General features: G+C 38.3%; 1 protein-coding gene across 1 annotated transcript; it reads left to right on the top strand.

Moving 5' to 3' along the window:
* The first annotated feature begins 3,819 nt into the window (after positions 1-3,819).
* On the top strand, positions 3,820-24,119 carry tbata (thymus, brain and testes associated). The gene is made up of 9 exons (XM_051673632.1): positions 3,820-3,849; positions 4,157-4,378; positions 7,874-8,035; positions 10,250-10,344; positions 12,750-12,920; positions 14,191-14,272; positions 16,848-17,010; positions 18,873-18,907; positions 23,926-24,119. The coding sequence occupies exons 2-9, from the start codon at positions 4,162-4,164 to the stop codon at positions 23,973-23,975; spliced, it is 975 nt and encodes a 324-aa protein (XP_051529592.1). The 5' UTR covers positions 3,820-3,849; positions 4,157-4,161; the 3' UTR covers positions 23,976-24,119.
* The last annotated feature ends 1,054 nt before the right edge of the window (positions 24,120-25,173 follow it).

Below are 25,173 nucleotides of genomic sequence, written 5' to 3'. Positions count from 1 at the left end.
TCACTCTCTCAAAAAATTAGAATATGGTGACATGCCAATCAGCTAATCAACTCAAAACACCTGCAAAGGTTTCCTGAGCCTTCAAAATGGTCTCTCAGTTTGGTTCACTAGGCTACACAATCATGGGGAAGACTGCTGATCTGACAGTTGTCCAGAAGACAATCATTGACACCCTTCACAAGGAGGGTAAGCCACAAACATTCATTGCCAAAGAAGCTGGCTGTTCACAGAGTGCTGTATCCAAGCATGTTAACAGAAAGTTGAGTGGAAGGAAAAAGTGTGGAAGAAAAAGATGCACAACCAACCGAGAGAACCGTAGCCTTATGAGGACTGTCAAGCAAAATTGATTCAAGAATTTGGGTGAACTTCACAAGGAATGGACTGAGGCTGGGGTCAAGGCATCAAGAGCCACCACACACAGACATGTCAAGGAATTTGGCTACAGTTGTCGTATTCCTCTTGTTAAACCACTCCTGAACCACAGACAACGTCAGAGGCATCTTACCTGGGCTAAGGAGAAGAAGAACTGGACTGTTGCCCAGTGGTCCAAAGTCCTCTTTTCAGATGAGAGCAAGTTTTGTATTTCATTTGGAAACCAAGGTCCTAGAGTCTGGAGGAAGGGTGGAGAAGCTCATAGCCCAAGTTGCTTGAAGTCCAGTGTTAAGTTTCCACAGTCTGTGATGATTTGGGGTGCAATGTCATCTGCTGGTGTTGGTCCATTGTGTTTTTTGAAAACCAAAGTCACTGCACCCGTTTACCAAGACATTTTGGAGCACTTCATGCTTCCTTCTGCTGACCAGCTTTTTAAAGATGCTGATTTCATTTTCCAGCAGGACTTGGCACCTGCCCACACTGCCAAAAGCACCAAAAGTTGGTTAAATGACCATGGTGTTGGTGTGCTTGACTGGCCAGCAAACTCACCAGACCTGAACCCCATAGAGAATCTATGGGGTATTGTCAAGAGGAAAATGAGAAACAAGAGACCAAAAAATGCAGATGAGCTGAAGGCCACTGTCAAAGAAACCTGGGCTTCCATACCACCTCAGCAGTGCCACAAACTGATCACCTCCATGCCACGCCGAATTGAGGCAGTAATTAAAGCAAAAGGAGCCCCTACCAAGTATTGAGTACATATACAGTAAATGAACATACTTTCCAGAAGGCCAACAATTCACTAAAAATGCTTTTTTTATTGGTCTTATGATGTATTCTAATTTTTTGAGATAGTGAATTGGTGGGTTTTTGTTAAATGTGAGCCAAAATCATCACAATTAAAAGAACCAAAGACTTAAACTACTTCAGTCTGTGTGCATTGAATTTATTTAATACACGAGTTTCACAATTTGAGTTGAATTACTGAAATAAATGAACTTTTCCACGACATTCTAATTTATTGAGATGCACCTATATATGTCTTGTTTGTCATATTACCTGTGTTGTAGCTGTGTCACCAAGACAAATTCCTTGTGCGTTCTTGTCAGTAAAGCTCATTCTGATTCAGAGTTCATCCAAGTTTGAAACGACCTTTCTTCGTAATTGAACGCTATGTTCATTTATTCTATCAGTACTGCATTTTTCTGTAATGCTTGCTTGGTATTTTTAAATGTGAACTTGATATCACTACTCTTGTATCGTGGATTCTCGGCAATTCAGAAGGACGTGTAAAATGAACATCTCCCGTGCAACCTCTGTGCGCCCCCTAGTGTGAGAAGCACTGTATTAAAGTATCCTCTCTTGAGCACCACCCACTCATTAACATAAAATGTACATGTTGAAACGTGAAAATGAAAATTGATAAATAAAAGATAAAATGAAAACTGAACTTAGCATTTGAATTTAAATTCTGTCACTATTATTGCGTGAATATTACGAAAAAGCTTTGTAAACAATTTCACTTATTCACTTTTGCCTTTTCATTTTAAATTTGGCAGTCTTGCCTTGAGATTGTAGTGAAAATTAAACATCAAATTTTTGTTGATAATATTTTATTTTTTAATTTGACAGGGATGATGCATTGTTATAGTGAAAATAAAAATCAAATCATTTAATTTAATTTATAATTTTCCACATATTTTGTGGACACTTTTTAATAATGAAATGGTTAATTGGGTTTTCATTTTTATCCTTTTATTAATTTATTTAAAATTGGCAGAATCTGCCTCCCATAGTTTGGACTCATAATCCAAATAACTAAGTTCCTTGAACTTATTTTTCTTTAAAATCCACAGACTTAAGTGTTAATAAATCAAACTGTATTATATTAGATATAAAAGTTGTCCTGTCTCCTTTATGATTTTATAACATAGAAAAACATTACTCTGCAATCTGCTTAATTAATGCAATGAAAAGCTGCATCAATGGCAAGTTATTATTAATATTATTATTATTATTGTTTATGTTATTATTTCATTGTCATATCAGCAAGTTGGGCCAAATAAAAGGTCATCATGGGCCAACTTTGTGCTCAGAGTGCTCATGATTGATGTATGAAAGTGCGTTACACAATTGCCATATAATAGGAGATGGTCATGTTTTAGTCTATTGGTTAGTCTATATTTCAGCCTGGTGTCAAGAACATTACTTAACTGTGGCAACATTTTTGACAAAACGAAATTACGTGCTTCATTACACATTTGACTGCAGTTTTGCTGTGAAAATTCCAGTGGGGGGCGCCAAAAGCAAGTGAAATGGTGTTGTAATCAGATGTGGTTTTTCAGGTGAACAGATGGAGGTTTTAATGAGTAAAAAGTTTAATGATTTTAACCTAAACCTAACCAATAGTGATCTAAAATGAAATGAGAGTTACACAAAACAGACATCCTTACCAAAAACCAACACTAACATGTAAACGATAGTGTCCAAAAGCAAAAGAGAAATAAAAGGCACATTTTCTGAAGCAACCACATCATTTTGTGTCGCTTCTATGACACTTTTGTCTCGCGTGTCAGCTCGCGTGTTTGGCTGGGCTCGGACCGCGGCCTTCCGAGTTCAAAGACCAACACTCTATCAGGTTAGCTACGTGCATAAATGTAAGTGGTTCTGTAATACGTGTTAAAATGTAGCGTTTTCAAGTGTATCATAACAAAAGCAGAGTAATTGTTAATAAAGTCATAATCAACCATTGTACTCGTGATTATGTGGAAATGAATAAAACCTACAGTTGTTGTAGCACCTCTAGTGTTCATTTCACCAGGAAACTGCCATGTAAACGTCAGTTTGCAAAAATGTAGTTATAATAACATTCATTCTGTGAGACTATAGGTTATATTCATACCTTGCCCGAGTCTTTGGGTGAATTTGGTGAACAAATTCCCTCCAAATCCATTCTAATTACCATATGTGCATTCACCCACACATTCTGTGCTGTATAGATGTTTGGCATCCCAGGAATCTCAATGTTATCAATAAAAATCATAATAGCACTTTTGAGATTAATCAATTATTTCGCCTTAAAATTATTTTAAAGGTGATATAATCTGGGGTGTTTGAAATCTACTTAACATAAATGTTACATAACATTTTTCACTTAGCACTTTTTTAATGCATGCTATCAAGAAATTTCATTTAAAATCAGCTTTTATACGATAAATTTCAACCAAACCTTAATTTGTGTTCATAAGCTATTTAAAGGGAACTGGGGTCTTTTAAACACTAAACATGAGAATCAATGCATTTACATAAATTCATGTCCAGTAAACTTTAATGAAAGTGGATTAAAATGCTGCAAATTATTAAGCAGAGAGCTATTTTTTTGGCAGTCCCCGAGCTCTGCTACTGGAGCTTTAGTCCTTATTGTTCAAAGTTTCCAGGCAACGACAGCAAACAGAGGGAAGAGAGAGAAAGATAGAGGTGAGCGCTGTATTTACAGCATATAATAGTTATTGTACTTTAAAATAATTACATTTCCTGTTAGAAACTGATTAATGCACAAATAAATTTGTATAAGATAAGTGGACTTTTGTGTCTAAATAGCTAAAAAGAATTATGAAGAATTGTCCGTATGAGTGCATGAAGTTTCCTTTTGTATTAAAGCAACTGATTATAGCTCTTGAAATGCTTTTACATCTCTGGACTATTGTTATGTTTTAAGCTTATTGGGGAACTTTAGTAAGGAATTTGACCATAATAACCTAGAACTTAGATTATCATCTTCCAGTGATTATGGACTCACCAGAAGACCAAGCAAGTGAAAATGTGTCCAGGATGGTCCTGGGTCCTGAGCCTGTGCAAAGTGAGAGTAGACGGGAGAAGTGGCTCTGTGACACCCCGGGCACGAGCAGGAGCACCACTAGAGGCAGCGTCCGCTTCGGAACACTGAGCCATCATTCCTTCTTCTCCAGACACAACCCTCATCCTCACAGAGTCAAACATATAGAAGGTGAGCTGCTTCTCATACACAGAACTGGTTCATTCCTGTTATATAGTCCCCTTTTGGCTCTGTTACTTTAAATATTAAATACATATGCATGTCACATGTGTCGTTGTTTAAAGGTGCACTTAGTAACTTTTTTGTTTGTGTCATTTTGGACTTACAGTGACACCTAGTGGTGTGGATGCAGCGTCATTCAAAATCAATAGTTTTCAGTTGCAGACACCATAGTAAAAATCCACTATTCACAGTCAACCATGATCCATTTAATCCAAGAGTGAAAGTGTCCAATAACGGGGCGGTTACTGAGATAAAAGCGAGTAGTATTCGGCAGGTCATGTGATCTCAACATGGTAGCCCCCATAAGGGGACCCTCTCCATGTAGATTTAAACAGCTTTCATAAGGTCATCATCTCATGTGAGTGCTCATGATTTTATACATATGTTTCAAAATTACAATTCATTACTTTAGGAGTAAAACATGTTCTAGTGAGGACCAAATTACTGAGTGCACCTTTAAGGAGGTATTTCTACAAAATATTATAGCAGACTTTAAGAAATATGTTCTGGTCAGTTGTAGGAACCTAAACTTTATCAATAATAACTGGGATACTTAAACAACGTCAAGAGAAATTAAGAGGGTGGAACCTGTTAATTTAAAATAAATAAATAAATAAAGTTATCCGTAACTCAGTACGGAAATGACAGTAGCTTACAATACATAAGAGGGTCAAAATTTAGATAAAATTATCAGATTATATATATATATATTCATTTTACCAGGACTTCATCATTTATTTTTGCTACACTGTAAAAAAAAATCCTGTTGTTTTTACAAAAAAAAAAAAAAAAAAAGAAAATGGCAGCTGTGGTTGCCAGAATAATTATGTACAAAATACAGTAAAAATGTAAACAACTTTACAGAACTGTAAATGTTACAGTTTAAAACTGTTGTAATTTACATGACCACACTGGCACTGTATACATTTACAGTAAAAAAAAAACATCATAAACTGGACAGTAACCTTCTGAAACTGTAAAAATCTGCTTTTTACTTTATAATGTTTTGTTAATTACCGTAAAAATTACAGATGACATGAAGTTCATCAATAGTGACCCTTCTTGGAGTAATGACCAATAAACATGAAGAGACATGTAGTGTCACTCACACACATCAGGATAACACATGTGAAATTTAAATAATGCAGTAAATATTAACTAAACTACATTAAATATAAAACAGAGCACCCCAATGTACATAACTGATATTAAAAATAAGAAGAAACATAACTATTCCCATAAAATATAATCAAATATGATGGGTTATGCAGGGAACTGGGGGAACGCCCGATTATTGTTTTTTACTGTATTTTTCAAACTTATTTACTGTAAAAAGTACATGTATTCTCTTGTTAAACAATGTACATTTTTACCGTTAATTATACAGGAAAATCATACTTTTTACATCTAAAAAATTTAATTTTTTACAACATTTTATTGTAAAAACTACTGTATTGTCTTTTAAAATATATAAACAAATTTTACTGTATATTTTACAGTTAATACTCGTTTTTTTTCTATAGCATTTTTACAGTCTTTTACTGTTAAAATTACAGACATTTTTTACAGTGTACTTTTCAAATGCCTTTTATGTTTAGATTTGACTCTTTGAGCCTTTAGACCCAGACTTTCAATATTACACAATGAAAATACATTATAAAAATACAAATGATCACATGCTCAAAACTATGATCGTAAAAAATAAACAAATAAAAATCAAGGGAAATATCACTTTTGAGCAGAATATTTTTATTGGCCGTTATTTCTAATCAAGCTGTAATTTTCCCAAATTATTATAAAAGTGTGAAAATATTATTTATGTGCATTTAGGACACATTTAATGTTAGCTATGAAATTAGCCTCTAGTTTAGAGGCAGATTAGAGTTAACTCTAAAATCTGTTTGGTTTTTAATAATGTTGTTTTACCCTCTACACCAGCCCAAAGCCCAAATCTGACCATAACCCCACAAATTAACACTAACACCAGCCGTTAACCACTTTTAAAATCTGAAGGACATGATTGGTTTATAGGAATGTGGTAGAGGCCCCTAACCCCAATTGAAAGCCTCACCCAAAAATATGATTGGTTGATAAGAATATTGTTAAACCCTCCACCTTAGCCCAAAGCCTAACTCTACCCTAATCCTAACCCCTAACCTAACCCTATCCCGAACTGTTAACAACCCTAAAATTTGAAGGAAATTATTTTTTTTTTTTAAGTCATGTTGTAGAAGTCCCTAACCCCAGTAGTTCACAGTTAATGTAATCCTGTATTAAGGATAGTGTAAACATTTGTGGCTCGCTGTCCGGCTTGAAGGGCTCGAGGCTCGAGACTTGACCCGAGCTTGACTAAATATAGAGAACTATTATTTCCACCACAGAATTCACAAAACAGTCTAAAGGTCTTTTTCCATATTTCATCTGCTGTGAGTTCAACAAGGTGAGCTTTACAGGCACCACACAAGCACTGGTGACTTTTATGTTGACACATATTGAGTGAATGACTGGCAAGATAAAACACACATTTTGTGATAAAACAGAAAAAGCATGATGTTGCACCCAAGCAAACATGGGTTTGTTTAACAGATAATTCCAAAGTAATCCTTTGTTTTTAGTCCTGTAGCAGCAGGTAGGTTAATCGCGACACTGATGGCATCATGTTTGATTTTAGTCTCTATTATCATAATAAAGACCACAGGAACTATCAAAGCCCTGTAGCCCTTCACAGATAATTTATTTGCAATTGTCAGATGTGTCAAAACAACATATGAGCTGCCAAGACCTCAAAGCTGCTCGCTTTGACGGCTTGCTCCTTTAAGAACCTGGGATCACTTTCTTCAGCTTTCTGCTTCCTTTCCCAGTGGTTTGGAGGTTTGCTTTAATCATGTATAATTCTCTGATGATACAAGAGAGGTTCAGGCGCAGCAGGCATTCACTGCTGTTAAATGCTGCAGGCGGAGACGTTCCAGCTTTTGATCAGGCCATACATGAACGCTGACATGAAGGCCACATGGCCCCCTGCTGAACTTGGGACAAGATGAAAGACAAAGAAATAGTTCACCCAAAAATGAAACTTCTGTCATCATTTACTCTATGAATATTCCGGGTTCAATAGAAATTTAGCTCAGTTGAACGCATTTGTGGCATAATCTGGATATTGGATTTGACTTTACACAGATAAAGTTAGTAAGTGATTTTATCACAATAATTTTAACGTTTATAGATTGGCCTCATTCACTTCCATAAGCAGTTTTCAATAAGCAAAAGACGAGATAAGGATGAAATCATTTCTTGTGTTAATCAACATTATGCCACAAATGCTGCTGATTTTGCTCAACTTGTATTAAACCCAGAACATTGGAATGACAAGAGGGTGAATATTTCTTTAAGTCTGATGAAAGGTCCAGCACCAGACAGAGTTCTAATAGTGTTTTATTTCTGTAGGTCTGAATGGTAAACCGGTCTGTATGGTGAACGACGACTGGTATGGCTTCACGCCTCTGTGTCCACATCCACTTATTAAGAGTCAAGTACCTGTGAGTGTAAACCGTTTTTCAGCATTCCACACACCTGAGATCAGCCCAGAACACTCTGGACAACGAGCAGGTACATGAATACGCCACTGGACAGTGTGCTGTAGTAGTGTACTTCAAGTGTACTTTGAGTCATTATGATGGCTTGACGAGCCAACATACTGTTGTTCTACAAACTTGCGAGACCAAAACTTCTAACACTAAAGGTGCGTCCCAAACCGCACACTTCTGCACTATTCCGCCGTCAGCTGTTTAACGGCGAATGCTTCCGTGTAGTACCGTTAAGTGTTCCATTTGGGACGATATTACACTTTGAAAGTTCATACACTACATGGCTGAGTGCATATTATATTTTGTAAGTGTATAGTGTGTCATTTGGGACACAGCTTGTCTCCTCCAAGAGCTTTCAAGCTACATCTACCAAACTCGGCACAGACCTTCAGACTGTTTTGGAATAGTGTGCTGTGTAAAAATCCCATAGACTTACATTGACGGAATGTTTATACAGGTCAACGGAATGCTCATTAATTCAAACTCCTACTGTCAAAAAATTCAAATGTAACAAACCCACAAAAGGCCTTTGATCTGCTATGCTCTCTCTCTATAGGGGAGACTGGGTATGGTTGTAACACGTTTTGCTTCAGCACCTGTAACTCACTGAAATTTTGAGCTAGAGTTCTCAAACTTTTAAACAAAATACCCACATTTGTTTACTACAAATGGCACCAATTCAAACCTCTGCAAGAATATAACAGACCTAGTGAGTTGATGTCAAACACTGTACATGGTGTTCCTTTGTTACAACCTACCCCACTACTGGGGTAGCTTGTAACACATGCTGGGGTAAGTTGTAACAATTGGACAAAAGAAGCAAAAACAATCCAGAACAATGTCTCTCTACTCTGTGACTGACCATAACTCAAATCCACTTTCTGTTTGACTCAGGAGTGTGTGTGTGTGTGTGTGTGTGTGTGTGTGTGTGTGTGTGTGTCAATTAGTCTACTAGAACAAACTTCCTTAATGGTATGTATGCTTAATGAACACTCTACTACAATGTACCTGTGTGTGTGTGTATATGTGTGTACATTCTTAATCAGAGTCACAATGGTAACAAATGAATGTTGGTAACCCTGGAGTGCAGGCTTGGTGGGCACAGAGACTGCATAGGGCACATTTTACCCACACTTACTTTTGGCTTTGAGTTGCCAAGTGGCTCCATACAGGCAACACAAACGTTTTCATCTCAGAATCGTCAGCATTGGCTTTCAACATTTTCTTGGCGGGCTTTCTCTCCGTTTTCTTTTGCTTGCCTTAATTCTTTCCTAAGATACTCTTTCTTATATTTTTGCTTCCTCTTCTCTGTTCTTCTTCCATCAATGCTGGCTTCACTGGTGTATCGGTGAGTATTTCAGACTGTCTCTTCTTCCTGATCCTGCCAGTTGTTTTCCTTTGCCCTGCTTTTGGAAACGGCCGTATTGCCGAAGAACTGAATGCCTGACCTGGAGACAACCCAGTAAACACTGAAATGATCATATGACTCCTATCTTATCCCTGATTGATGGAACTGGTGGTGTTACAGCTCTCCTCATGTTATAAACATACCCGGTCTCCCCTATATACTATATACAGTATATATATATGACGGTTTATCTCACTATCTAACTAGCTGGCAGTTTAAAAAAAAATTTTTATATATAAACTGAAATGTCTGTAGTCATCAAACTATCAAACTAGTTTAAACTTCCAGACAAGACTTAGTCAAGCCAACATCAAAGTTTGTCTTGACAAAATGTATCTCTCTAGTCCATTTGGTGACACTAATGGCACACTTTAACTTTAAAGCGTTAAAGGGGAAGTGTGTAATTTCTGTGCAACCAAACAGAATTGCAAAAATAATGACTCATTACAAACCATCTGTTAGCATTCCCGTTCATCGCAATAGCAGTTGCTTGGCTCCAAAGTCGGATGTGGGATATTCCTACATGATATCTCCGATCTCCACTTCTCAGTTGCCAACCCTACAAATGGCGTACTATAATTTTATGCATGGCATATGGCTGTCTTTATATCTGAATAATCAGGGTTTGAGACATTTTAACATCTGTGCATCAATGCAAATGGCCAATTTATCGTTCTATTTCTAGAATCTTTAGAAAAATCTTTTCCTCTGGTCCCCTTGCTGCTATTTACTTTCATGACCAATAACATCTTGTTCTTGTTCTTCTCCTCCTTTAACTTATGTTCTTTTTTTTGCTCTTTCTCCAACATCACTCGTGTCTTTCCGCAGCGCTCATCTCTGAAAGCTGGCGGGAGGAACTCAAAGATTTGGCCACCAAAGTGAGTCTTTCAGCAGCTGCTGAGACACACAGTGACAAGAGAGAGGTACTCAACCTTCTGCAAAGAAAACTGTCACCTTCAGTCTTTCAATTTACTGCTGATGCCTAAAACATGATATTCACACATAAATGAGCAGGAAGCCGAAAATGAGACATTTTTTAAAGGACAGTATTTGCCAGATAAAAGCTGATATTGAACTGAAACTTTTCATCTCAAGTGTGTGGTGCTCAGCTCTGTGCCGTAGAAAAAGCAGCAGACTTTATTATTCATCCTCGCACATTTTTAAAGCATCAATTGTAGCACGCTTTAAATAACACTGGCACATCCTGTAATGCAAAATGACCCAATTAGGAGAGCAGGATTCGTGTCACTGGAGATCAACAGAAGCTTTGCTTATAGCACACAATTGTGATTTTCTGTTTTCAAATATGATCTTTAGGACTGACTGTCCACAGTCATTTTGCACGTGATAAAATCAGATCCATCTGTTCAGACTGTGTAGCAGGGTCAGAAATTAAAGAATAGTTCAACAAAAATATTAAACTTCTGTCATCATTTACTCACCCTCATGCTGTTCCAAACCTGTTTGATTTTCTTTCTTACACTATATTGCCAAAAGTATTCGCTCACCCATCCAAATAATTGAATTCAGGTGTTCCAATCACTTCCATGGCCACAGGTGTATAAAATGAAGCACCTAGGCATGCAGACTGCTTCTACAAACATTTGTGAAAGAATGGGCCGCTCTCAGGAGCTCAGTGAATTCCAGCGTGGTACTGTGATAGGATGCCACCTGTGCAACAAGTCCAGTCGTGAAATTTCCTCGCTACTAAATATTCCACAGTCAACTGTCAGTGGTATTATAACAAAGTGGAAGCAATTGGGAATGACAGCAACTCAGCCACGAAGTGGTAGGCCACGTAAAATGACAGAGCGGGGTCAGCGGATGCTGTGGCGCATAGTGCGCAGAGGTCGCCAACTTTCTGCAGAGTCAATCGCTACAGACCTCCAAAGTTCATGTGGCCTTCAGATTAGCTCAAGAACAGTGCGTAGAGAGCTTCATGGAATGGGTTTCCATGGCCGAGCAGCTGCATCCAAGCCATACATCACCAAGTGCAATGCAAAGCGTCGGATGCAGTGGTGTAAAGCACGCCGACACTGGACTCTAGAGCAGTGGAGACACGTTCTCTGGAGTGACGAATCACGTCTCTCCATCTGGCAATCTGATGGACGAGTCTGGGTTTGGCGGTTGCCAGGAGAACGGTACTTGTCTGACTGCATTGTGCCAACTGTGAAGTTTGGTGGAGGGGGGATTATGGTCTGGGGTTGTTTTGCAGGAGCTGGGCTTGGCCCCTTAGTTCCAGTGAAAGGAACTCTGAATGCTTCAGCATACCAAGAGATTTTGGACAACTCCATGCTCCCAACTTTGTGGGAACAGTTTGGGGATGGCCCCTTCCTGTTCCAACATGACTGCGCACCAGTGCACAAAGCAAGGTCCATAAAGACATGGATGAGCGAGTTTGGTGTGGAAGAACTTGACTGGCCTGCACAGAGTCCTGACCTCAACCCGATAGAGCACCTTTGGGATGAATTAGAGCGAAGACTGCGAGCCAGACCTTCTCGTCCAACATCAGTGTCTGACCTCACAAATGCACTTCTGGAAGAATGGTCAAAAATTCCCATAAACACACTCCTAAACCTTGTGGAAAGCCTTCCCAGAAGAGTTGAAGCTGTTATAGCTGCAAAGGGTGGGCCGATGTCATATTAAACCCTATGGATTAAGAATGGGATGTCACTTAAGTTCATATGCGTCTAAAGGCAGATGAGCGAATACTTTTGGCAATATAGTGTATGTTAAACAAAAAAGGAGAAATGCAAAAGAGTGTCCTGGCCACTCTTTTTCGTATAATGGAAGTGAAAGGGGCTGTTAAGTATACCATAAAAGTACTCCATACGACATACAGTATGATGTGTGAGAAACAGATCGAAATTTAAGTCATTGTTCACTGATAATCTTCCCCTCTGCTACAGCTCTCGAATCAACTATCAAAGTTATTTATGGCACAATATTTAAGTAAAATAATTTTGCATTAAGGGCTGTTCACTCACAACCTTGTGCTGGTATTCAGTTGTTTTTCTATGCAAACGTGCGCTAGACTTTTGTCTTTGTTGCACAGGAGCAACATTTTTAGACGCTGTGTCATGTTAAAAAGAATGTGAACTTTTAAAAGCACGTCTCTAGACACCTGCAATCTCTTGTTATGCTGCATCTAGCTTGTTTAGCGGTCTGAACGGCTCCTTATGCTGTTTAGCAGCCATTGAGGTTCATATACTGATGCAGATACATGGAAATGACAAAAATATGAACGACAAAATCAGTGCTTTATTTGACAGTGAAATGGGTCTGTTTTGGTCTTTTGTTGATCTTAAGTGTTTGTGAATAAACTCAGAAATTCCTGGAGGAGGAAGTTCCTCGCAGGAAGACGCAGTATTCCGCTCAGTCCGGCCGCATCATTCCATCCACGTCTTGGGACGGGAAAAAACGCAACAGCAAGACTTCATACAGACGTCTGGGAACACAACGCTGGCAGACACACACTCTTGACGGTCTGGAGATCAGGGTAAGACACCTGAACACACTCGCACGCATTTATCCATCCTCAGTTGCAAGAACATTCTGAAACACACATCTGTTTGAGTTTTGAGGTGTTAAGTTCAATGTGCTCAGTGATTTTGGAATTTTTTTCAACTCATCAACTCATTTTTAACGTGCTAAAATGAACAACTAGACCTAGAATAGGATATTAAGAACTACTCAGATACAAAACTTCATAACGGGTACACTTATTGCCTCATATTTAGAATTTTTAGGGCATTTGGTCACTTTTGGTGGCATTTTTGCCCAGAACCCCCCTTCATTTCTGACCTGGTTGATAGAAAAAAAAAGTCCTGTTAAATTTATGATAAAAAAAACTGGCAGCTGTTGTTGCCAGAAATAATGCTACAATATAAACATTAACTAAACAACATAAAATGTAACGTAAAATACCATAATTTACATTAATGATGTCAAAGATAAGAAGAAACTATTTTAATAAAATATAATCAAATGTGATTGGTCACATAGGGACTTCTAAGAACCCACATTTAAGAGTACTGTATATGTACTGTCATTTAAAAAAACATATACATTTTTACCATTAACTATAAGGTAAATTCTACTTGTAATTTTTTATATTTTTTTTTTTACAATATTTTACAGTACAATTACATGTATTGTCTTGTGAAATGAAATTTTTAGCATTTTCATATTCTTTTTCCGTTAAAATTATTTACATTTTTTTTTTTTTTTTACAGTTCACACTGAAAACGTGCTGGCAAGAACATGTTTGATGTTTAATAAAGAGATACTGTGTGGAGCATGATTTTGGACTAATGAGATTTCACTGTGGGCGGGGCTACTCAGCACAGCACGACACAAATAGAAACCACTCAGCTGTAAAACTGTCCTTTCTTATCGATGCCAGTCAACGAAGGGGCGTTCACACTGACAGTGATTTGCAGCTACAAAGCGGCCAATGCAATAAAATGAAGCAGAGTTCAATTTAATGCAAATGAGTTAGGAGAAAATGACAAAGGCATCGTTTGATCTTTCCAACTGTCTTTACTCTAGAATGCTCATATGCATTAGCTGGACCATGCAAGCTTTGTTTCAATATAAGATATATTAAATGTGAGGACGGGACACAGTATGCATGTCATTTTAATAAGCAAATCAAAAATTTTATTAAAATATCACCATTTAAATATTAGGTTTCTGGATTTATTGTTCCCTTGATAAGTGCTAATATCAAACAGATGCCTTTCATATTCTCTCTGTGTCTGTCTCAGGTGCTGGAGCTCTTGTGTCAGATTCTGCAGACTGATTCTCTCTCTCTGGTGCAGCAGTGGCTTTTGTTGGCAAATGACAGAGGTGAACAGTTGACATTTGATTTGATTGGCTATCAACCAAATGGATTGATGGCAAATTGTTTTTAAACCTCCATACAGTATAGACCAGAAGCAGCTAATTCGAATTACGAGTACAATAAGATCGGTGGTGAAAATGACCTAAATTATACACAGTCATACCTAAAACGTGGATTTTGAAGTGGTTGTGCCCTTTAATAAAGAATGTAGCTAAACAAGGACTACAGCTGTCATCCATTTCGTTAAGTACCTCACATGCTGATGGTAGTTGTAGTCCTTAACCCTTGTGCGACCTTCGGGACATTTTTGTCTTTTTCATTTTTGTTTTTTTCGATCATTTTGGCTGTGTTAATGCCAACGGCATAAATTTTGCCAATATGTGTATTTTTGGGGGAATTTTGATATTTCAACCTCTGTTCCTATAACACATCTATAATACACCGTGTGCGCAAAATAGTTACACTCAGGACCTTCAGGACAAAAATGTCCCCATTGAAACCCATAAAAACAATGCAATATTTGATCCCAGTGCCATTAAAGCATAAAAGCATGAATTCTATGATATTATGCTTTCATTCCAGAGCACTGGCTGAAACATTTAAAATTTCAATATTTTCCACCAGATGGCGCCATTTTTCTCATGTTTAGCCTATGGAGCAAATACATGCTTTTTCCCTATTCTCTGTTTGCTGTATTATAGAGCACTGCAGGCCAACTGAATAAATGATGCAGCTAAAATTGTGTGTGTGTGTTGGTATGGATGTCAGAGTGTGTTTTGTATGTGTGCATTGAGAAATGTGTGTGTGTGTGTGTGTAGAAACCAACAGTAGCATTAGGTAAACAAACTGGATTTTAAAAGGGGGTCTGGTTAGCTCAGCGAGTATTGACGCTGACTATCACACATGGAGTCGCAAGGTCGAATCCAGGGCGTGCTGAGTGACTCCAGCCAGGTCTCCTAAGCAACCAAATTGGCCCGGTTGCTAGGGAGGGTAGAGTCACATGGAGTAACCTCCTCATGGTCGCTATAATGTGGTTCTCACTCTCAATGGGGTGTGTGGTGAGTTGTGCATGGATGACGCGGAGAATAGCGTGAAGCCACCACACGCGCTATGTCTCCGTCATAACGCGCTCAATAAGCCACGTGATAAGATGTGCCGATTGACGGTCTCAGACGCGGAGGCAACTGAGATTCGTCCTCCACCACCCGGATTGAGGCGAGTCACTACGCCACCACGAGGACCTAGAGCGCGTTGGGAATTGGGCGTTCCAAATTGGGGAGAAAAAAAATAAAAAATCCTAAAAATGAATGAATATTTGGTAGTTGTTGGTTAAAAAAATTCACTCACTGAAAGTAGAAAATAACATTAATATATAATATTATTATGGCAGTTTTTTGACGTGGACATTTTTGTCCTCGAAGGACCTCAGAGTAACTTTTTTTTTATTGATGCACAAGGGTTAATTAGCAATGTGATGCATTTTTACAAAACACAGAAGCTTCAAAATGAACGACTGCGAGTCATTTATGTTTCAGAACAAAATGAGAAAGTCTCTTCAAGTAATTTTAACCACAGGCCTTATTTTACTCGGAAATTTAAAACTGTGTTATTATTCAGGTAGCTAGTTATTAACATGTCAACAGTTTAACTAACTTGCTCAGCAAGATTCTCTTCAAACTGTTGACATCACAGTAATTGACCTGAAGAGAAAACTGACCATAGAAGAAACCGTTTACGCTAATCCCCACTATACCGCCCCTCATGTCAACACAATGTACTAGCATTGTGTTATTAATAGAGCACAACAGTCTGGTTCCGGAAGTAAAATCCCATTCATTTTCTCCATTGGGGAATTGATTTTTAACGATAACTTATAAACCAAAGACAGATCTACCACGAGCTTCGAGGTTGTTAATCGATGGTATATGTTTCTTTTAAAGCCACCAGTCCAACTTAATATTTTAATAGCAGAGAAAGATCCACCAATGGGAAGATTGCGGTGAACAAGGCATGCAAAAAGAGCTCTGCAGTGAACGCCCACTCCCATGATTGCTGGGAATGATGCAATCGAGCCGCTCAAACTACTCATTAATTTGTATACATCTGAATAGTTTGCAGTAAAATTAAAATATATTGTTTCTATACTTATAATCAACAACTTAACATCAATAGTTTTATATATTTACATTGTGAATGGCATAATCGAATTAAAAACAATGTTTCATGGGATTGTCGTTCGTACCCTCATTAAAGATATTTAGTACACAGTTTTGTCCCTTTGTCTTTTTGTTCTATGCATTCATTTTTTATATTATGCTTTTCATCAGTCCTATTTCACAGCAACAACACCAAAAATACATAACAGCTAAAGTACAAACACAAAGGTGCACATATATGGCAGTAAAAATAATCAATAATAAAACTGATTTGAACAGCAAATATAATCAAGTCGACTGCGAGTGGAGTGTTTACTCACAGAGATGGGGTTAAAGCAGGATCTGGATCACTTGCATTCTCCACAGAATTTACCTGCTAATGAAGACATGATTAAAGCTCATTAGATGTGTTCTCTTCTCGCAGAGAAAGAGATGGTTCAAGGGTTACTCCAGCAAGCCATGGCCGACTTGAGCTCTCTTACCCAACAGACATCTGGGTCAGAACTTCTGCCGTTCACATCAGAACATGTGCCAGATCACGTGTTACTCAATTCTTCTGTCAGCCATCGTCAACAAAGGATGGCCAGGTGTGTATTTTCGGAATTGTTTTAGTATTGGGACTTTTCATAAACACTTGCACTTGAGGCACATATCCCATGTTTTTTGTTTTGGGAACTATTAGATATCAAAAACTTTGCTATGTCCCACATTGTTATGTATATTTTGAATATTCCAGGGTTGAATACAAGTTAAACTCAATCGACAGCACTTGTGGTGTAATGTTGATTACCACAAAAATTCATTTAGCCTCCTTTTCTTTAAAAAATAAAAAAAAGAAGCAAAAATGGAGGTTACAGTGCGGCACTTGCAATGGAAGTCAATGGGGCCAACTTTTGAACGTTAAAATACTCACCGTTTAAAAAGTATAGCCACAATACGTAAACAATATGTGTGTTAACATGATTTTAGTGTGATAATATTGCTTACTAACCGCATCTGTGTAAAGGTATATCCAATTTTACAACTTTGTTGCCATGATGACAACGACGAAGCCATAAAATCCTAAAACGACCGTAAAAACGACCATTTAAACAACTTTTAACAAGTTTTAACAGAAGAAATAATGTGTACTTTTAAAAAAATATTATCCCCTTTTCTCCCAATTTGGAATGCCCAATTCCCACTACTTAGTAGGTCCTCATGGTGGCGCGGTTACTCACCTCAACCCAGGTGGCGGAGGACAAGTCTCAGTTGCCTCCACTTCTGAGACCGTCAATCCACGCATCTTATCATGTGGCTCACTATGCATGACACCATGGAGACTCACAGCATGTGGAGGCTCATGCTACTCTCTGCGATCCATGCACAATTTACCACACGCCCCATTGAGGGTGAGAACCACTAATCGTGACCATGAGGAGGTTACCCCATGTGACTCAACCCTCCCTAGCAACTGGGCCAATTTGGTTGCTTAGGAGACCTGGCTGGAGTCACTCAACACACCCTGGATTTGAACTTGCGACTCCAGGGTTGGTAGTCAGCGTCAATACTCGCTGAGCTACCCAGGCCCCCAACGTGTGCTTTTTTTTGGGGGGGGATTTTTCTCCTTTTTCTCCCAATTTGGAATGCCCAATTTCCAATGTGCTTTTTAAGTCCTCGTGGTCACGGAGGATGAATCCCAGTTGCCTCCGCGTCTGAGACCGTCAACCTGCGCATCTTATCACATGGCTTGTTGAGCGCGTTACAATGGAGACATAGCGTGTGTGGTGGCTTCATGCTATTCTCCGCGTCATCCACGCACAGCTCACCACACACCCAATTGAGAGCGAGAACCACATTATAGCGACCACGAGGAGGTTACCCCATGTGACTCTACCCTCCCTAGCAACCGGGCCAATTTGGTTGCTTAGGAGACCTGGCTGGAGTCACTCAGCACGCCCTGGGATTCGAACTAGTGAACTCCAGGGGTGATAGACAGCGTCTTTTACCACTGAGCTACCCAGGCCCCCCCAATTATAAGTTTCACATTTCTGACTTCAAACACTCCAAAAATTGCCCCCCATTGACTTCCATTGTAAGTGTCTCACTGGAACGCAGATTTGTGGCTTTTTTAAAGAAAAGGAGGAACGAGTCGAAATTTATTTTTTTGTGGTAATCAACATTATGCCACAAATGCTGTCAATTGAGCCTAACTTGTATTGAAATTTATCAAACAGATATTTTTCATATAATTTATGGGAAATATACGTTTATCAAATTGGCTCACCTTTACTGGTCGATTTAGACTTAATTTAGGCTAAATTAGCAATCCTGCCAATCCTCTTAAGTTTCAGGCCCTATTTCATGCCAAATTCACAGTATTTCATCAGTATCCAACTGTATAACTATCATCATCTCCATGAAACCATCATAAATGTTTCAGAAGTTTCATATCTTTACTTTTGCACAGTTCACATCCTGCAGAGGCGTTAAAGGACAAACCAGGTACGTTGTCTCAGCTCTGAGCTGCTTGTGTAGTTTAGTCATTTCTGTTGATCAGTTGAGCACGTGAGTCACGTGAGTGTTATAAATACACTTCAACAAGCACTCATGAATTCATTAGTTCTTGTCGTGGGCTGAATTTGAAAGAGGAAATTACTACTGCAGTCAGTTTTTTATAAACACATAGATTGGCTCTGTTTCAAAGTCTAGTGTGCTTTCTTGCTGTCTTATGACTAAATAGCAGCTCCTTTTAAAGGTAGCATCATAGGGGGCCTGGGTAGCTCAGCAAGTAAAGACACTGACTACCACACCTGGAGTCGCGAGTTCAAATCCAGGGCGCGCTGATTGACTCCAGTCAGGCTTCCTAAGCAACCAATTGGCCCAGTTGCTAGGGTGGGTAGAGTCACGTTGGTCGCCATAATGTGGTTCTCGCTCTCGGTGGGGCGCATGGTGAGTTGTGCGTGGATGCTGTGGAGAATAGCGTGAAGCCTCCTTACATGCTATCTCTCCGCAGTAACGCGCTCAACAAGCCATGTGATAAGATGCACGGACTGACAGTCTCAGACACGGAGGCAACTGAGATTCGTCCTCTGCCACCCAGATTGAGGCGAGTCACTACGCCACCACAAGAACTTAGAGCGCATTGGGAATTGGGCATGCCAAATTGGGGAGAAAAGGGGAGAAAATCCCTCCCCCCCACCCCCCACACTCACAATGGGTTTCAATAGAATGCAACAGTCCAGTTCTTAAGTAGAAATCACATTCACATTCATTTTCTCAATAGGGGAATTGATTTTTAACAATAACTTACCATGAGCTCTGAGGTTGTTAATCAATGGTATATGCTTCTGTTGAAGCCGTCAGTCCGCCTCATTTCCATATAATTTTTTAGATATTGTGTTTAATAGCAGAATTCCTGGTGAAGAACACTACCCATGATCCTGAGGGGGAAAATCCACCAATCAGAGAATTGCAGCAAACAAAGTGCACCAAAAGTGCTCTGCAGCAACCGCCAACTCCCATGATGCACACTCACTACACACTCAAACTACTTATATATACTAATATTTTCCAATAAAGTTAAATTAGATTGTTAATATTCTTATAAGACTATTCAGGAAACAATTTAAAATAGTTGATTTTGTTTCCTATCGTTTTTAATTCAGTTGCATCATTTGCAATGCTTCACGGGATTGTAGTTTATTCCCTCATTAAAGACATTAAGTACACGGCAGAGGTGGGTAGTAACATGCAACATTTACTCCATTACATTTAATTGAGTACATATTTGGAGAAAATTTACTTTTAAGAGTAGGTTTAATAGTGGATAATTTTTACTCTTACTCAAGTAAAATTCTAATGAAAAAAAAATTACTTTTACTTCATTACAATGGGCGACGTTCCTGAAGGTAATATAGTGCCCAAAGGATTTGCATGCACAAAATAAGATTTGTGAAATTGTAAATCAAATTGCAAGCGTAAGAATAAATATAAGCAATACTTTAATGCTTTGCATGAGTGTAATTCATGTGTTGTGAATCTGTGATTGCGTACTAACACAAAGTAAATTTTTCTGTGTATTCTTCTGACTTACACTTATGGCACTGTTTATGGCCAAAAACATTGCAAACCTGCAATCAGCGCTATGCAAACAAAAAAAGGGGTTAAAGAACAGCAAAACAGATTGATCGTGTAGAATCAGTCTGTATGTGTAAAATAAACTACTGCAAACATGTAAATGACTTGTGTTTGTGGCATAAATATTTTCCAGAAATAATCAGATATACACTGTTCCATCTTCACTTTGTTGCACTCACACTTTTGGCAGGAATTTCTTACTGAAAAGAGTTTTGCAAGCGTGAAGGGGAATATTAAACTGAAACGTTAATACAGACAAAATGTAATTATATTTACTATTAATTATCATTGGCAAGGCATTTAGGTGAATATATGGAATTAGCTGGTATCACAGAACTCATGCTAGAAAACAAATTAATAAAGTAAGCCATATAAAACAAAACTCTGTGAAAAGACAGATAGATAGTTTACTTATATCATTTTGTTTTTTAGAATGAGTTCAACGATACCAGCAATCCATCCATCCATCCATCCATCTATGCATCCAACCATCTGTCTATCCATCCATCTATCAATCAATCATCCATCCATCCATCCATCCATCTATCCATCCAACCATCTGTCTATCCATCATCCATCTATCAATCAATAAATTCATCCAACCATCCGTCTATCCATCCATCCATCCATTCATCCAACATCCATCTATCCATCCAACCATCCATCCGTCTATCCATCCAACCATACAACCATCCATCTATCCATCCATTCATCTGTCTATCCATCCAACCATCCATCCATCCATCCATCCAACCAACCATCTGTCTGTCCATCCAATCATCTGTCTATCCATCCATCCATACAACCATCCATCCATCCATCTATCCATCCAACCATCTGTCTATCCATCCATCCATACATCCATCCATCCAACCATCCATCTATCCATCCAACCATCTGTCTATCCATCCATCCATACAACCATCCATCTATCATCCATCCATCCATCTATCCATCCAACCATCCGTCTATCCATCCATCCATCCTTCTATCAATCAGTCCATCCATCCATCCAACATCCGTCTATTCATCCAACCATCCGTCTATCCATCCATCCATCCGACTATCCATCCAACCATCTGTCTATCCATCCATCCAACCATATGTCTATCCATCCATCCATCCATCCAACCATCCGTCTGTCCATCCAACCATCCATCTATCATTTATCCATCCATCCGTCTATCCATCCATCCATCAGTATATCCATCCATCCATCCATCCATCCAACCATCCGTCTGTCCATCCAACCATCCATCTATCATTTATCCATCCATCCGTCTATCCATCCATCCATCAGTATATCCATCCATCCATCCATCCAACCATCTGTCTCTCCATCCAACCATCCATTCATCCATCTATCCAACCATCCAACCAACCTTCCTTCCATCCATTCATCCTTCCGCCATGCCAATGATAATTGAAAGTAATTAAAATATAATTAAAATAATGAACAGCAACAAGAAGAAACATTTGAACACCAGATTGAGATTTATATCAATAAATGGTGTCAGCTCAACTTTACACTCACAATAAAAGAACATTTGTGTATTAATATTTCAGTTTAATATTTAAGAGAGAAGAGATACCCAGAGGAACGATGCTGAGCCATATGAAGAAGAAGCTGTCTGTCACGTTATTAAACCAACCAGGTCAGAGTAAACTGGTCAAGGAAAATATAATTTGACTGGTTACTAGAAGCAGGTAGACCCGCCTTCCCCTTCACGCTTGCAAAACTCTTTTCAGTAAGAAATTCGTGCCAAAAGTGTGAGTGCAACAAAGTGAAGATGGAACAGTGTATATCTGATTATTTCTGGAAAATATTTATGCCACAAACACAAGTCATTTACACGTTTGCAGTAGTTTATTTTACACATACAGACTGATTCATGCAAAGCATTAAAGTATTGCTTATATTTTTTCTTAAACTTGCAACTTGATTTACACCTTTACAAAACGTTCTGTGTGCACGCAATTTATTTTTACGCTTGCAATTTGACTTACGCTTTCACAAATCTTACTCTGTACATGCAAATAATTTTTACCTTCACAATTTTACCTTCATAGTGATAAGGTGCAGTTTATCCTTACTATAAAGAACTTATGATCTAAATTCTTTCCACACTGAAAATACTGTAACTGATCTAAGAATCCGACTTCAAAAAAAGCTGTGAAATGGCGACAGTAGCCATTAATAAAGCATGATCTTGCTTTGTTTTATTCAGCATTCTATGATTGGGCCTGTGGAATATTGTTCACATTTTTCACCATAATAATTACTAGAAACTGGTTTCCAAACTTCTCTTCTAATTGACAGATTCGTCCAAATCTGACAAGCGTCCTTAAAATCTCTTTAATTGTGTTGCATTGAAGAAAGTAAGTCATACAGGTTTGGAACAACATGAGGGTGAATGATGAAAGAATTTCCAATGATAATAAAAACAATAATAATTATTATTATTCTGTAATACATGTTAAACGTGTATTATGTAATTAAATATTGGGGTGTAAACGTCCATTATGTTACATATGAAAGTAACTAGTTACTCACTACTTGAGTAATCTTTTAATTCATTAGAAAAGTAATTAAAAAGTAATTGTACTTTTACTTGAGGACAGTTTTTGGCTACTCTACCCACCTCTGGTACACAGTCTTGTACCTCCGTCTTTTTGTGGATTTTTTTTTTTTTTTCAAATACATTTTTGCTTCAAATCAAAGTTTGTAATGTTGCGATTCGCCTCAGAGCTGGTTGGTTTGGTTCATGGCAAACAACTCTTTTATGAAGGATTATATGAAATCTCTATGGGAAAAAGTGAATAGGAAAAACACTTCTGGAACCAAGAGGGTTGGACAGATTTTGTCACCTCAACCATTGCATTGCATTGGTATTGCCCTCTCTGCTAAGGATACGATTGATGCTGCCTTTAAATCTGGCCAAAATAAGTCTTAAAAGGCAGCGTAACCATGCTTTCTACCAACAGCCTTCACATCAGGAGTGCACTTGTGATGCCTTGAAATGCTGCCTGCAAAGGCAACTCATTAGGTTTTGAAATGGAGCCCTTGGGTAGCCTTTTATCACCATTGAAAAGCGAGTTAAATTGGACCACATTTGCATAGAGAGAAAACATGTCAAAAATAGAGATGTGCCCAACTGATTTAATAAAAGCAAGGAAGATGTTTTATCAAAAATATTTGCAAATTTATCTGGAATCAAGTGAACATCAGTCCACTACATGCAGAGGGCAGATTTTAGTAAACATATAGAGCCGAGCACTCTTGTGGTTACTATAGTAACGTTTTCCAGTTAAATTACTTGAGTTTGTCAAGGCTGCTGGTGTGTCTAGCGTCACAGTGCTTATAAGAGTTCACTCTGTTCTAGAACGGATTGGCGAGGCAGAAGTTCTCACGCTGCGCCAGGAGGACACGTAACTACTGCTGTGAAACACAGAACAACAATAACATCTACATCACGATTAATGTGTTTTACTTAAGAATTAGTATGGTCTTATAGCATTTGTGTTATCATAATCTTATTCTACAATGTAGTTTTTAATTTCTTGCAAATAAAGCATATAAACAGCAAATACTCACAAGCCATGTTTTTTTAGTTAAGTAGTTGATGTGGGCGTAGGAGATCTCTTCTGAAACTGGGGCCTTTAACTCAAGAGGACATCTGAGACGCAAGTGGGGCTGAACAAGTGGGACAAAAACTCTAATTGCGATTATTTTGAAAAATATTGCGATATGATAAACAAACATAAACTTGTAAGTGATTGCTTTTAACCAAAATGTAACCATGTTTTGCCCATGCTCTACTGCCAACCAGAAATACTGTTCTAGAATAGAAAATCCTTTTTACCTAACACCATCAGCCTGTTTAATTCGCTCCGCTAAAGTGCAATTCTAGTACATGTACTACATTGGATAACAGGTGCCTGTGTTTAATGTATGTCTATTCATTGTTCTTTCTCCTATAATATGTGTGATAATGTCTTTCTTCCTTTTCATTTACTCACCCTCATGCCATCCCAGATGTGTATGACTTTCTTTCATCTGCTGGACACAAATTAAGATTTTTAGAAGAATTTCTCAACTGTTTTGATACAATGCAAGTGAATGGGTGCCAAAAATGTGATGCACAGAAAGGCAGCATAAAAGTAATCCATACGACTCCAGTGGTTTAATTCATGTCTTCAGAAGTGATATGATAGGTGTGGGTGAGAAACAGATCAATATTTAAGTACTTTCTTGCTATACATTTTTCTCCCTGCCCAGTAGGGGGCGATATGCATGAAGGATGTGAATCACCACAAACAGAAGAAGAAGAATGTGAAAGTTAAAGTGGAGATTTACTGAGCAGGGAGGAGAATTTATAGTAAAAACCACTGGAGTCTTGTAGATTACTTTTATGCTGACTAATGTGATTTTTGGAGCTTCATAATTCTGGCACCCATTCACTTGCATTGTACCAAAACAGCTGAAAAATTCTCCTAAAAATATTCATTTGAGTTCAGCAGATGAAAGAAAGTCGTACACAACTGGGATGGCATGAGGGTGAGTAAATGATGAGAGAATTATTTTTTATTTTTGGGTGAACCATCCCTTTAACGTGTTGCAACTGACAGAA

This window comes from Myxocyprinus asiaticus, chromosome 36, assembly GCF_019703515.2.
Source record: "Myxocyprinus asiaticus isolate MX2 ecotype Aquarium Trade chromosome 36, UBuf_Myxa_2, whole genome shotgun sequence".
Classification (NCBI taxonomy): domain Eukaryota; kingdom Metazoa; phylum Chordata; class Actinopteri; order Cypriniformes; family Catostomidae; genus Myxocyprinus; species Myxocyprinus asiaticus.
This window is presented reverse-complemented; position numbering and strand designations above follow the sequence as displayed.

Excerpts from the sequence above, each read along its gene's own strand:
- tbata (XM_051673632.1), top strand. The coding sequence starts at position 4,162 with ATGGACTCACCAGAAGACCAAGCAAGTGAAAATGTGTCCAGGATGGTC. Across the intron at positions 8,036-10,249 it reads ACACTCTGGACAACGAGCAG|CGCTCATCTCTGAAAGCTGG; the intron begins GTACATGAATAC and ends GTCTTTCCGCAG. Across the intron at positions 18,908-23,925 it reads GGCGTTAAAGGACAAACCAG|AACGGATTGGCGAGGCAGAA; the intron begins GTACGTTGTCTC and ends ACTCTGTTCTAG.